This window comes from Heterodontus francisci, chromosome 13 (assembly GCF_036365525.1).
Source record: "Heterodontus francisci isolate sHetFra1 chromosome 13, sHetFra1.hap1, whole genome shotgun sequence".
Classification (NCBI taxonomy): Eukaryota; Metazoa; Chordata; class Chondrichthyes; order Heterodontiformes; family Heterodontidae; genus Heterodontus; species Heterodontus francisci.
In genome coordinates this window covers 33,875,061-33,889,731 of record NC_090383.1, presented here as the reverse complement: position 1 = coordinate 33,889,731, position 14,671 = coordinate 33,875,061, and the positions used below count along the sequence as shown (strand labels likewise).

The 14,671-nt window shown below is 43.0% G+C and overlaps 1 protein-coding gene across 4 annotated transcripts in view; it reads right to left on the bottom strand.

The window, feature by feature from the left end:
* The window catches only part of unc93a (unc-93 homolog A), a 220,418-nt gene that overhangs the window by 128,294 nt on the left and 77,453 nt on the right, over nt 1-14,671 (bottom strand). For all 4 annotated transcript variants that reach the window (XM_068044639.1, XM_068044637.1, XM_068044638.1 and 1 more), the window contains one exon: nt 11,796-12,025. In XM_068044639.1, coding sequence (XP_067900740.1) covers nt 11,796-12,025 — 230 coding nt within the window. The remainder of the gene's footprint in view (nt 1-11,795; nt 12,026-14,671) is intronic.

The window sequence follows — 14,671 nt, the reverse complement described above, 5'->3', positions numbered from 1 at the left end:
ATTTGAATAGATAAAATTAATTGATATGAGCTGCTATTTCAAGCACTCAAAAGGGAAAATTTACATGAAATGTAATTTAAATTTGTATCAATTTTTCATTTAACAAAAAAGACTGATAGAAAAGCAGTCTAGGTGGTTCCCGAGTATCAAAAAAAACCCACAAGAGTTCTTTTGGAGAGAAACAAATTGAACATTAACCCAACCTGTCAGCCCAGCAACACTGCTATTTGAATTTGAGATCATTTTAAAATGATTTTTAAAAGGCACAATTTAGCAGATTACTTTAGAGAAAATAAAAGGTCATAATGAATAAAGAATAAAATGACCATGAAACCATTGTCGATTGTTGTAAAAACACATCTGGTTCGCTAATGTCCTTTGGGGAAGGAAATCTGCCATTCTTATCTGGTCTGGCCTACATGTGACTCCAGACCCACAGCAATGTGGTTGACTCTTAACTGCCTAGTAAGCCACTCAGTTTCTCAAGGGCAATTAAGGATGGGCAATAAATGCTGGCCTAGCCAGCGATGCCCACATTCCATGAATGAATAAAAAAAACAAAAGTGTTAATAACTGGGACCACTTGGGAATGTATGATTTTTGTTCTAAAGATATTATGAGAAAATTGTATTGGACAGCAAAGTTCCTACAGGCATCAGGAATGAAACAGAATGATAATTAATAGGATGCCCCACTAGAGACAGGAAAATAACACCACCAAGTGGGAATTGGAATCACTCACCTTGTATGTGGTTCAATGGAATATATCAATCTGATGTCCATGTACATTTTAGCAAGAGTTAAGAAAGTGTAGTTAAGAATTGTAATTGGTAGCTTTTTCTTGCAAATGTTTGTATCCTTGCCTATGAACCTGTTAAATTAGATTAGATTAGAGATACAGCACTGAAACAGGCCCTTCGGCCCACCGAGTCTGTGCCGAACATCAACCACCCATTTATACTAATCCTACACTAATCCCATGTTCCTACCAAACATCCCCACCTGTCCCTATATTTCCCTACCACCTACCTATACTAGTGACAATTTATAATGGCCAATTTACCCATCAGCCTGCAAGTCTTTTTTGGCTTGTGGGAGGAAACCGGAGCACCCGGAGGAAACCCACGCAGACACAGGGAGAACTTGCAAACTCCACACAGGCAGTACCCGGAATCGAACCCGGGTCCCTGGAGCTGTGAGGCTGCGGTGCTAACCACTGCGCCACTGTGCCGCCCATTAAGAGAACTGCATTTAACAGTCTGGCCACTACCCAGGCATCAGGGCCATCTTTTGATATCATCTGAAATTTCAAGAATGGCTTTTATCGGATGTAACGTGTGGCATGATATTGGGATACCGATGTAAGTGTGCAGATGTGATTTGTTGCGTGAAGCAACTAACATGCGGAAATGAATCTGTACCAAAGAACGGGTCTCAGACATATTCGGTTACTTGACAAACAGCATGACATGAAATGGTTAATGTGGCCAGTACAGTAAGACAGCATTTTAAATCATCAAGGCATTGACATATACTCCATAGAGAAACCAACTTTAAAATAATCAAGATAGAAATAAACATACTGGTACCTGTCAGAGTGAATAAAATTAATGTAAAGAGGGATATGGAATCTGGATTAAGAAAATTGAGGTCTAGATCTAATACTTAGCAAGAAATATCCACAAGATGGATGCAGGTGAACGAAGAGCTGAAGAATCTTTTTAGTCCATGCAAGATCTTTATTTGAGCCATATGTATTTATGACATGCCAATAATTTAGAATTGAGTGAGATGATCTGCAGATGAGAAACTACAGGAAATGGTAGTTTTGAGAATCTTATAGAACAGGGTTGTCTAACACACGGCCTAGGGGCCAGGATCCGGCCTGCCAATGGTTTTCATCCGGTCCTTAGATGTAAACTTTACCTGGCCGTTTCTCATCCTCGCCAGGGGTCAGCAATGTGTCCGTGGTCAAAATTTTGAGGTCCGTGACTGGTAACTTCAGAGATTAGAAATTTCCCATTGGCTTCTTCTTCCAGACCAGCTTTTTAAAAAAAATTGCAGCTGTCAGTTTCACAGCTGACAGGTGTTGGGAGCAGGAACAAAGGTTTCTGAACTTCAGGCAGATTCAGGGATTTCCTGCGGATTCCACCTTTTTTTTTTAAAGTCTGCAGCAAAACCCTGAATCTGCCCAAAGTTCAGAAACCACCGTTCCTGCTCCCAGCACCTGTTAGCTGTGCAAATGACATTGCGATTTAAAAGAAAACTGACCAACCGCAAAGCTGCTCTGCTGAGCATTCCTGCTCTCTGCAACTGTCAGAGAGGAGAATGGAGCGGGGTGGGGGTGGGGGCAGAGAGAGAGGAGGACAGAGAGAGAGAGAGCAACAGACAGAGAAAGAGAGGGGGGACAGAAAGAGAGAGGGGGACAGAGAGAGAGAGAGAGAGAGAGAGAGAGGCAGGGGCAGAGAGAGATGGGGCAGAGAGAAAGAGGGGGGGGGCAGAAAGAGAGAAGGGGAAACACAGAGAGAGAAGGGGAAACACAGAGAGAGAAGGGGAAACACAGAGAGAGAAGGGGAAACACAGAGAGAGAAGGGGAAACACAGAGAGAGAAGGGGAAACACAGAGAGAGGGGGGAAACACAGAGAGAGGGGGGAAACACAGAGAGAGGGGGGAAACACAGAGAGAGGGGGGGAAACACAGAGAGAGGGGGGAAACACAGAGAGAGGGGGGAAACACAGAGAGAGGGGGGAAACACAGAGAGAGGGGGGAAACACAGAGAGAGGGGGGAAACACAGAGAGAGGGGGGAAACACAGAGAGAGGGGGGAAACACAGAGAGAGGGGGGAAACACAGAGAGAGGGGGGAAACACAGAGAGAGGGGGGAAACACAGAGAGAGGGGGGAAACACAGAGAGAGGGGGGAAACACAGAGAGAGGGGGGAAACACAGAGAGAGGGGGGAAACACAGAGAGAGGGGGGAAACACAGAGAGAGGGGGGAAACACAGAGAGAGGGGGGAAACACAGAGAGAGGGGGGAAACAGAGAGAGAGGGGGGAAACAGAGAGAGAGGGGGGAAACACAGAGAGAGAGAGACAGAGAGAGAGAGAGGATCAGAGAGAGAGGGGAAGGCAGAGAATGAGGGACAGAGAGACGGGGGAACAACACAGAGATGGGAGAACACAGAGAGGGGGAACAGAGAGGGTGAGAGAGAGAGAGAGAAAGGGGTGAGAAAGAGATCAAAATGACTCCTGACAGATGGGTATCTATCCGCAATACTCCACATTGCTACAACGAGTGTCCAGGCAAACATTGACTACTTGTGCTAGCAAACAAATGCCAGGTATCTCACTAAATCAGTGTCCAACATAGCAACGAGAAAGTAAGTCACTAAATTAGTCTGGTCATTTAAGGCTTCTTCATAAAACTGCTCATTTTGCTATTGTTTTTACTGATAGCAAGATACATTTTTAATGCCTTTATTTTTCCAAAATGATCTTACCGGCCCCTCATTTTAGACAAAAATTGTAATGTGGCCCCCCTCACCATGCGCAAAAATGTTGACCACTCCTGCTCCAAAAGATTGTGCAAGCAGAGAGGGAAGGGGTGACCACCAGACAAACAAAGAAGACCAGTTAGATAGTACAGGAGTCCCCTGAATGCATTTGGCTCTCTAATAGGTATTCAGTGCTGGGACTAGTGAGAATCAGGAACTTAAAGTGATTACTATCAGTAGGCAAAAATTACTTGAGTAAATAATGGGATTAAAAGCCAACAAATCTCCTGGGCATGATGGCCTACATCCTAGGTTTCAGAGACAGTGATGCATTGGTTTTGAGCATCCAAAATTCCTTAGATTCCAGAACAGTCCTAGTGGATTGGAAGGTAGCAAATGCAAGATTGCTATTCAAGAAACGGGGGAGAGAGAAAACAGGGAACAACATGTCAGATAGCCTGATATCAATCATCGGGAAAATGCTGGAATCTATTAAGTAGGCACTTAAAAAATCATAATATGATTAAGCAGTCAACATGTTTTTATGAAAGAGAAATTGGGCTGGATTTTATTTTGGCGACGGGGCTCCCAGCAGCAGGCCAGAAGGTAAGGGAAGACCCAACCTCGGCCCTCCGTCGGACCCCTGCTGCGATTTCACGACAGGCAGACATTTAACTGCCCACTGTCGGTGACACTGTCCCTTTAAGGGATGAGCTACCGCCTCGAGAGCTGCTGGCCATTTGGAAGGCCGGCAGCTCAACAGTACCAGCAGTGCCACCGGGAACAGTGGCCACTGCCGGTACTGCAGGAGGCCCTGCAGAGTAGAAGATTAATGAAGACCCCAGGAGAGGTAAGTGGTGTCAGGGTTGCCAGGGCTATTCAGGCAAGCCCTGATGACTGGTTGGCGGGGCATTTTAGTGAGGGTGGGGGGTGTGGTGTTCCAGGGGGCGGCCCTCCTGGGGCCATGGATTGCCCCCAAAGGAGGGATCCCCCGACCCCACTAACAGGCTGCCAGGCTTTACCTGGTGGCGTGTCCATGTGACAGCAGGCCCCTCCACGTTCAACAGAATTGAGGTGGAGGCGGGAAGATGCCCATAAGTGTCCATTAATTGGCCACTTAAGAGCTTCAATTGGCATGGATGGGAAGGTCGCCCTCAGCCTTCCCCACCCCAGACTAACTTCGAACTCATCGGGAATGCAACAGGCACTCCACACCCCTGCCTTCCCTGGCTATTTTACAGGACCCCCGGCCTCTGTTCCCATACCTTGGGGGCCCATAAAATGCAGTTCATTGTGTCTGAATAATTTCTTAAACTATTTTGAGGATGTAACTAACAGGGTAGATAAAGGAGAACCAGTGGGTGTAGTATATTTGGATTTCCAAAAAGCGTTTGATAAGGTGCCACATAAAAGGCAAGCGCTCACGGGGTTGGGCGGAATATATTAGCATGGATAGTAGATTGGTTAACAGCCAGAAAGCAGTGAGAAGGGATAAACAGAGAATTTTCAAATTGGTATGCTGTAACTTCCAAGTTTGGGCTGCCCTCATCATTAATCTGGATATTCCCACTTCCTAGTAAGTCCTCTTCTTCCCTGTTCCTATTTACATTAGACATCTCCGCAGGGGTCCCAGGTCTGCCTACATCACTACCTCTGTTTAAACTAGATTCCATGACTAACTATGGGCAAATACAGACCTCTGCAACAAAATTTACAGAACAGGATTCATACCTGTGGATCTTATGCAGTCAGTGTTCATTAAGCTCCCAAAGAAACCAAAAACCCGAGAGTGTTCGGAGCACAGGACGATAAGCCTCATGAGCCATGTGATGAAAATTATTTTAATAATCATTTTGGAAAGAAATGATCAATCTATAGAAGCAGAGATAGATGATAGTCAATCAGGATTCAGAGCAAAGAAAGGAACATGAGAGGGCATCTTTAATTTAAGAGTAGTGATCAAAGGATATCTGGAGGTACAAAAATCTGTGAATATATGTTTTACGGATGATGAGAAGGCATTTGATAGACTGCAATCAGAAAATAATGAAGTGCTTAAACAAACTAGAAATTGACAGAAATGATAAAAGGATAATTCAAAATCTTTATTGGAAGCAATCAGTGGTGATGAGATTTGGTAGGGGCTTATCAGACACTTTCCCAATCAAATGAGGAGTGCGTCAGAGATGTGTTATGTCCCCAAAACTGTTCAATCTGTACACTGAAACTACCTTCAGAGACACAGAATATCTACTAGGTTGCAATATTGGTGGGTTGAACATCAACAACTTGAGATATGTAGATGACACTGCACTGATTGCAGAATCAGAAGGGACCCTACAGGAAATTGTGAACAAAAGTGTGGAATATAGAGTAAGAATGAATGTGAAGAAAACCAAGACAATAGTGATAAGCAGGGACCTAACCCCAGAAGTGAAAATTGAAGGAAAGTCCTGGAACAAATGAAAAGGTTTACTTACCTTGGCAGCTTAATTGAGATAACCAAGACCAGCTTTGTCAGAATGAAGAACTTGTAAACATCAAAGAAATGGACCCTGAATCTTAGGAAAAGAATGCTGAGGTGCTACATTTTGTCATCTATGTTACGTGCCTCAGAGACATGGACAACAAATAAAAAGACTATTGATAAGCTGAATGTATCTGAGATGTGGACATATTGGAGGATGTTCCATATATCTTACACAGACAGAAAGACTAATGAGGAAGTGCTGGAAATGGTTGGAGAAAAGAGGAAATTAGTGCATGACGTCAAAGAGAGAAAGCTATAATACTTCGGTCACATCATTAGAGCAGAAGGTAGACAGAGACAATTATTGGAAGGAAAGATCGATGGAAAACATTAGAGAGGGAAGCAGAGAAGAAAATGGATGACAGATATAATGGAGTGGATGCAGCTGACCTATGCAGAATGTGTAAGGACAGTACAGGACAGACAGAGGTGGAGATCCATAGCAGTCAACCTTCAGGAAAGAAGATGACACCAATGAACGAACGAATGCTAGAACTACTGGGATGCCGCAAAGGATCAGTGCTGGGCCCTTACCTATTTACAATCCATATTAATGACTTAAGTGAAGGTACCAAGAGTAATGCATCCAAGCATGCTGGTGATTCAAAGCTAGATGGGACAGTAAACTGTGAAGAGAAACAAAGAGGTTATAAAGGGGTGTAAGACAAGTTAAGTGAGTGGGAAATAAGGTGGCAAATGGGAGTATAATGAGGGGAAATGTGAAATTACTCACTTTGGTAGTAAGAATAGAAAAACAGAATATTTTTAAAAGGTGTGAAGTTTTTAAATGTTGATGTTCAGAGCGACTTGGGTGTACTTGTGCAAGGAACACAGAAAGTGTGCAGGTACAGCAAGCAAATAGGAAGACAAATGGCATGTTGCAAGGGGACTGCAGTACAAGAGAAAGGAAGTCGTGCAACATTTCTCATCTAAGGTAGGGTATATTTGCCGTGGAGGTGGTGCAGCGAAGGTTTACTAGTTTGATTTCTGTGTTGAGATGTTGAGTAGATTGAGCCAATACTCGCTGGCATTTAGAAGGATGAGAGGTGATCTCGTTGAAACTTATAAGGTTCTGAGGGGGCTTAACAGGGTAGATGCTAAGAGGTTGTTTGCCCTGGCTGGGGAGTCTAGAACTAGGGGACGTAGTCTTAGGTTAAGGGTAAATTATTTAAGACTGATCTGAGGAGGAATTTCTTCACTCGGAGGGTTGTGATTCTTTGGAATACTCTACCCCAGGAGGCTGTGGATGCTCAGTCGTTGAGTATCTTCAAAGCTGAGATAGATTTTTGGATTCTAGGGGAATCAAGGGATGTGGAGATCAGATGGGTAAGTGGAAATGAGTTGAAAGATTAGCAATAGTCTTAATGATGGAGCAGGCCCAAGAGACCATATGGCCTATTGCTGCTCCTGTTTCTTATGTTCTTATGTTGGGTGAGGTGATGCTTCCTCTGGGGAGTACAGCCAGAGCCAGGTCCATTGTATCATAGATGGTTCAGCTGTAGGGGGTTGTGGGAGAGGAGGAAGGCCAGAAAAGCAATAGTGATAGGGGATGCAATAGTTAGGCGAACAGTCAGAAGTTTCTGCGGCTGCAGACGGGATTCCAGGATGGTATGTCAAGGAAGTCACTGAGTGATTGCAAAACATTCTGAGGGAGGTGGGTGAACAACCAGAGGTCGTGATCCATATTGGTACCAATGACATAGGCAGAAAGATGGATGAGGCCCTGCAAGCAAGTTTTGGGGAGCTAGGAAAGAAATTAATAAGCAGGATCTCAAAGGTAGTAATCTCCAGATTACTCTCAATGACATGCTGTAGTACGTATAGAAATTTGAGGATGGTGCAGATGAATGCATGAATGGAGAGATGGTGCAGGAGGGAAGGCTTTAGCTTCCTGGGACATTTGGACCGGTTCTGGGGGAGGTGGGACAAATGTACAAGTGTGCAAATGGAGGGTTTGCACCTCAACTGGGCTAGGACCAATATTGTGGTGGGAAGGTTTGCTAGTGTTATTGGGGAGGGTTTAAACTAGCTTGGCAGCGGGATGGAAACATGAGCATAGGTTTGGAAGAAAGAGAAGCAAAACTAAATGGAAGGCAGAAAATTAGTAAGCAAGGGTGGAAAGCAGAGGAAACAAAGGTTAGAAAATAGACAACAAAGGAGTTTGGCAGTGCTTAATGGTATATACTTCAATGCACGAAGTCGAGTGAATAAGGCAGATGAGCTGAGAGCACAGATTTTGAAGTATGATATCATAGCTTTAACTGAAATGTGGCTTAAAGATGGACAGGAATGGCAGCTTAAAATTCCTGGTTACAGGGTTTTCAGAAGAAATAGGGAGAGCGATAAAAAAAAGAGAGGCTGTTATATTGGTTAAAGAAACAATTATAGTTGTGAGGAGGGATGATATGCTAGAAGGATCATCACATGAGGCTGTATGGGTTGCGATGAAGAACAAAAGAGTCAATTACACTGCTGGGAGTGTACGATAGGCCTCCAAACAATCAAAGGGAGATTAAAAAAGCAAATATGCATGCAAATTTCTGGGAAGTGAGAAAACAATTGGGCAGTAACAGTGTTCTAGCGCAGGGTTGTAGGAGTGCTCCTATAACTGGCTCCGTGGGCAAAGCACTGCTGTCCTCTCTCTGAGTGACAGCATGTCTGTGCCCCTACCACCCATTCTACCAGTGCCCCTGTCATAGAAACATAGGAGCAGGAGTAGGCCATTCAGCCCATCGAGCCTGCTCTGCCATTCAGTCTGATCATGGCTGATCATCCTCTTCAATGCCTTTTTCCCACACTATCCTCATATCCCTATATATCATTGGTATTTAGAAATCTGTCAATCTCTGCTTTAAACTACTCAATGTATGAACTTCCACAGCCCTCTGAGGTAGAGGATTCCAAAGAATCACAACCCTCTGAGTAAAGAAATTTCTCCTCATCTCTGTCCTAAGTGGCTTCCCCCTTATTTTGAAATTGTGTCCCCTGGTTCTAGACTCCCCAACAAAGCGAAACGTCTTACCTGCATATACCCTGTCCATCCCTTTAAGTATTTTGTAGGTTTCAATGAGATCACCTCTCATTCTTCAAACTCTAGAGAATACAGGTCCAGTTTCCCCAATCTCTCTTCACAGGACTGTCCCGCCATCCCGGGAACAAGTCTGGTAAACCTTCGTTGCATTCCCTCTATGGCAATAATATCCTTCCTAAGGTAAGGGGACCAAAACTGCACATAGTACTCCAGGTGCAGTCTAACCAATTGAAGAAAGACTTCACTACTCTTGTACGCAAATCTTGCTGCACCTGCATGTTAGCTTTCAGTGACTTATTGATGAGGACACTCAGGTCCCTTTGTACATCTACACTTTCTAATCTCTTACCATTTAAGAAATACTCTGCACACCTATTCCTCCTACCAAAGTGGATCACCTCATTTTTTCACATTATATTCCATCTGCCATGTTCTTGCCCACTCACTAAGTCTGTCCAAATCCCCTTGATGCCACTTTGCATCTTCCTCACAACATACAGTCCCACCTATTTTTGTGCCATCCATGAACTTGGAAATATTACATTTGGTCCCCACATCCAAATTATTGATATATATTGTGAACAGCTGGAGCCCAAGTACTGATCCTTGTGGTACCCCACTAGTCACAGCCTGCCAACGTGAGAATGACCAATTTATTCCTATTCTCTGTTTTCTGCCTGTTAACCAATCCTTAATCCATGCCAGTATATTATCTCCTATCCCACATGCTTTAATTTTGCTAAATTTTGCTTTGTCAATGTGCAGTCTGTAGCACAGACCCTCAAGGTTCCAAACTGCTTGAGATCGCTCACCACAGCCATCTGAAATGTCCTCAATGGAAGATCAACAGCCTTCCATCTCTCAAGCTGTAGCCATTGAGGATACACTTTTTGAAGTAGTACTAGGATAAGTAAACAAGGGGGTGGTTGGGGATGAAGGGTGATTTTTAATTCTTCCAGTGAATAGAAAGTTAATGTGCAGGTACAACAAACAATTTAGAAAGAAAATGGTATATTAACCTTTATTACAATGGGATAGCGGTATAAGAGCAAAGAAATCTTACTGCAATTACATAGGGTCTTGATGACACCACACTAGGTGTACTGTGTACAGTTTTGGCCTCCTTACCCGAGGAAGGATGTACTTGTCTTAGAGGGAGTGCAAGGAAGGTTCATGAGGTTGATTCTTGGGATGAGGGGATTGTAGTTTAAGGAGAAATTGAGTAGACTAGGCCTATATTCTCTACAGTTTAGAAAAATGAAAGGTGATCACATTGAAATGTATAAAATGCTTAAGGGGCTTGATAGGGTAGATGCTGGGAGGATGTTTCCGATGGGTGGGGAGTCAAGAACTAGGGATTACAGTGTCAGAATAAGGGGAGATTTAAGACCGAGATTAGAAGAAATTTCTTCATTCAAGGGTTGTAAATCTTTGAAATTCTCCGCCCGAGACAGCTGTAGCTACTCAGTTGTTGATTGACTGATAGATTTTTGGACAATAAGGAATCAAGGGATTTGGGGATAACGCAGGAAAATTGAATTGAGGTAAAAGATCAGCCATGATCTTAATGAATGGCAGACAAGCTCAAAGAGCCAAAAGACCTACTGCTGCTCCTATTTCTCATGTTCTTAACTGTGATTCAAATATGAAGTGATGATGTAAAATATTTACAAGGAGGTGGATAGGGAGCACGGCGACTGACAGCAACCAGGAAACCTAAAAATAAGGAAAGTACGAGATTCTGCAGTATTTAACGGCAGGATCTCATTGTAATTTCTTTTCTTCCGTTTCTTGCCCAGCAGCTGGCCAGATTGGGAGGATGGCTGGCTGTCGGGCAGGAAGGCCTGCACTAAAAAGCTGTAGCCGAGGATTAAAGAGGGAGGGAGAAATCACAGAGCCGGGAGAGTGGTACGCTGGTGGAGGAGATATCGGATCACGGTGGGGGAGGATTAGACCTCTCCTCCCTATCCTGGAAGGTTAAAAGTCCCTCCAAAGTTTCTGTTTTGGATTTGCTATTAATGTTCGTATTTGTAGATAGTTGAGGACAAGACCTGTTAGGCTGGACTAAAGAAAGACACTCGGATGGTATTAGTGAGGACAGTGATGATAGGAATTGCGTGATTGTCAATGTCTTGGGAATGGGAAGGATAGTTCAGGTGAAGCAGTCTTGAATTGGATGCTTTCTGAGAACTCTGGCGACTAGGGGCACTGATTAACAATGCTGCTCCTGCTCCTCCTCCTCCTTGCTGCCCACGTGGTGGTAATAATAAATGTTTGGCTGCAAAGGGGCAAAGGTACTGAAATAGACTCAGAAATGTTAAGCTTTTTCAACAAACCATTCCATAATGATTTTGTTGGAAAATGTTTTGAGACACAAGGGGGTACTTTAATGGCTTATGTTTTTACCCTATATGCTTGTGTTGAATGTAGGAAGGATTCTGGGTTATGGCACTTCCATCATGAATTCAATATTCTCAAATTATCCTCCAACTCTAACATACGAAAAAGCAGAATCCATCCCGCTATATATACCGTAATAACCCAGAAATCACTGATATATTTCAGAAATATCTGTCCCACAGAATAATTAAGCAAACTTTCTAAAGAGCTAAAAGTAGAAATTATAACCAGTGATACATAATAAACTCATACCAAATTCCTCTTGCTGTTTTTTTTTTAAGCTGTTTTAGCCCATTTGTTTCAATAGATAGTAACAATGCAGCATATATTATGGTTTTCTTACCTTTTCCAGAAGAGTATTGAAATATTAATGAAGACAATAGATTCCCCCAAACAGCAGATGACTGGAAAATAAGGAAGAAAATCCCAAAGTAGTGGTTTACTACATTTTCTGCAATCTTATTGTGTTTATTTGCATATCGGTAACCACAAGTGGTAAGATAGGTGCATTTAGCAGACCAAAGTGGAGCTCCTCCTAATCCAAGGATTACTGCAGTGGGAATGAGTGTGCACCTGTGAAAAACAATATCTTCATTATAACTACAGGACTAACCTTTAATGTCTTATTCATTACTGTTAAGATTTATATGAATCATAATTTTCATAGTTCACATCAAGGATTGATTAACTGATATTTTGCTTTATCTACCTTTGGTTTTGCAAAACATGCATTGCCTGGACTAGCAGATTGTGCATTTACATACAATAATAGCCACTTGCTCTGTCATGTTTGTTACTTTACAAGCAGAGAAGATTATAATAGATTAATAGTGTTGATCATAAGTGCCGACACTGCATGTAATATACATTTAGGTGAACCACTTGAATAGCACCCACTTAATTTAGCCATAGGTTCAATTCCACTGTGATTAAGCTGGTAGAAAATCAATTTTCAGGATAAATATATATTATAATGTTACGCATTGGTAATATTAACTGAGTGTAGCAATATAGATACACTTAGCAATTCCAACCAACTTTCTTTAATAAGTGGAATTACGAAAATTATTTCCAAAAACTGTAATTTATTTTTTTGAATATCATAGTTCCACTATTATTTTAACCTTTAATGTGCCAAGGTCAAGTTAACTCATCTTTATTATTGTGTTGATAGGATTTTAAAATGGCCAGCCAATGAGCCTAGAATTTCTCAGGAACTGCCAACAATCCAAAGGTTCATTCATAGAATGTGATTTTAATTACAAAGTTATAACCACTAACCTAATGGTTACACTCAGAGGGTTGATCCGTTATCATGGAAGGCGGCCTTTATCTATCATTGGAGTAAGACCACCTTCCATGATCCTTTTAGAGAGCATCTAAAAGAGAGCCCATTTTGATGTAGTGCCTAATGGCAAAGGTTACTGCAGAAAATAAAAGCTCATCGTTTGGGGGTATCATACTGGCATTGATAGAAGATTGGCTAGCTAACAGGAAACAGAGAATAGGCATAAATAGGTCATTTTCTGTTTGGCAAGATGTAATGAGTGGTGTGCCACAGGGATCAGTGCTGGGGCCTCAACTTTTTATAATTTATATAAATAACTTAGATGAAGGGACCAAAGGTATGGTTGCTAAATTTGCTGATGACACAAAGATAGGTAGGAAAGTAAGTTGTGAAGAGGACATAAGGAGGCTACAGAGGGATACCGATAGGTTAAGTGAGTGGGCAAAGACCTGGCAAACGGGGTATAATGTGGGAAAATGTGAAATTGTCCACTTTGGCAGGAAGAATAAAAAAGCATATTATCCAAATGGTGAGAGATTGCAGAGCTCTGAGGTGCAGAGGGATCTGGGTGTCCTAGTGCATGAATCGCAAAAGGTTAGTATGCAGGTACAGCATATAATTAGGAAAGCTAATAGAATGTTGTGTTTATCACGAGGGGAATTGAATACAAAAGTAGGGAGGTTATGCTTCAGCTATACAGGGTATTGGTGAGACCACATCTGGAGTACTGTGTACAGTACTGGTGTCCTTATTTAAGGAAGGATGTAAATGCGTTGGAGGCAGTACAGAGAAGGTTTACTAGCCGAATACCTGGAATGGGTGGGCTGTCTTACGGGGAAAGACTGGACAGGCTAGGCTTGTATCCGCTGGAATTTAGAAAAGTAAGAGGCGACTTGATTGAAACATATAAGGTTCTGAGGGGTCTTGACAGGGTGGATGTGGGGGAATCGAGAACTAGGGGTCAAAGTTTAAAATAAGAGATCACCCATTTAAGACAGAGATGAGGAGAAATTTTTTCTCTCAGTGGGCGTGAGTCTTTGGAATTCTCTTCCTCAAAAGGCAGTGGAAGCAAAGCCTTTGAATATTTTTAAGGCAGGGGTAGATAGATTCTCGATAAGCAAGGAGGTGGAAGGTTACCGGGGGTAGGTGGAAATGTGGAGTAATCGGTTCAGCCATGAACTTACTGAATGGCGGAGCAGGCTCGAGGGGTTGAGTGGCCTACTCCTGCTCCTAGTTCATATGTTCATATCATAGATTCCATTGTAGCACAAATAGCTTCTACTGCAGCATGAACCGTTCCCATCAAAGGTCTGAGTGCTGCAATGAAAGCTCAGACTGCTGCCCTGTAAGTTCAGACTGCTGCCATGGTGACTCTGGATACCTTAGTTCAAAGGGGCATACACAGCGTCAGAGTAATCCATCAATCTGTTCTCCAACAGATCAGCAGGATTGGTGAGGCCTGTCCTCTGGCAGTGGCTCCAGGGAACAGGAATCTACTCTCCTCTTTCCCTGCCACTTCACCTGTTGTCTTTGCTGTTTCCTGTCAGGTAGACAGCCCAGAATGCTACCGCCCAGGCAGTAGTGGTGCAGTCTAACGTCAGGCCAGAGCTTCCAAGTCTATCTGCAGTCTCTTCACTTACATCACTCTTACACCACCCATACTGCAGCCACTGGGGAAGCATGTTGTAAGTGATGGGCAAAGGCACACATAAGAAAGGCACTAAGGGGATGCACAAGGATGATTAGTTTATTTTTGTATTCATTTTGTAAGCTTGCTGAACATATATGTGTGTGGATTCCTGACCAGAGTCATGAGCCATGTCAAAAGTGGATAACGTTATGCGCCCAGTAGCCAACATTTGACTTGCCATGCTGGGTCAAATACAGGTGAAACAGAGGACTGCCGCAGAATGAAGGAATCGTGGCTGCAG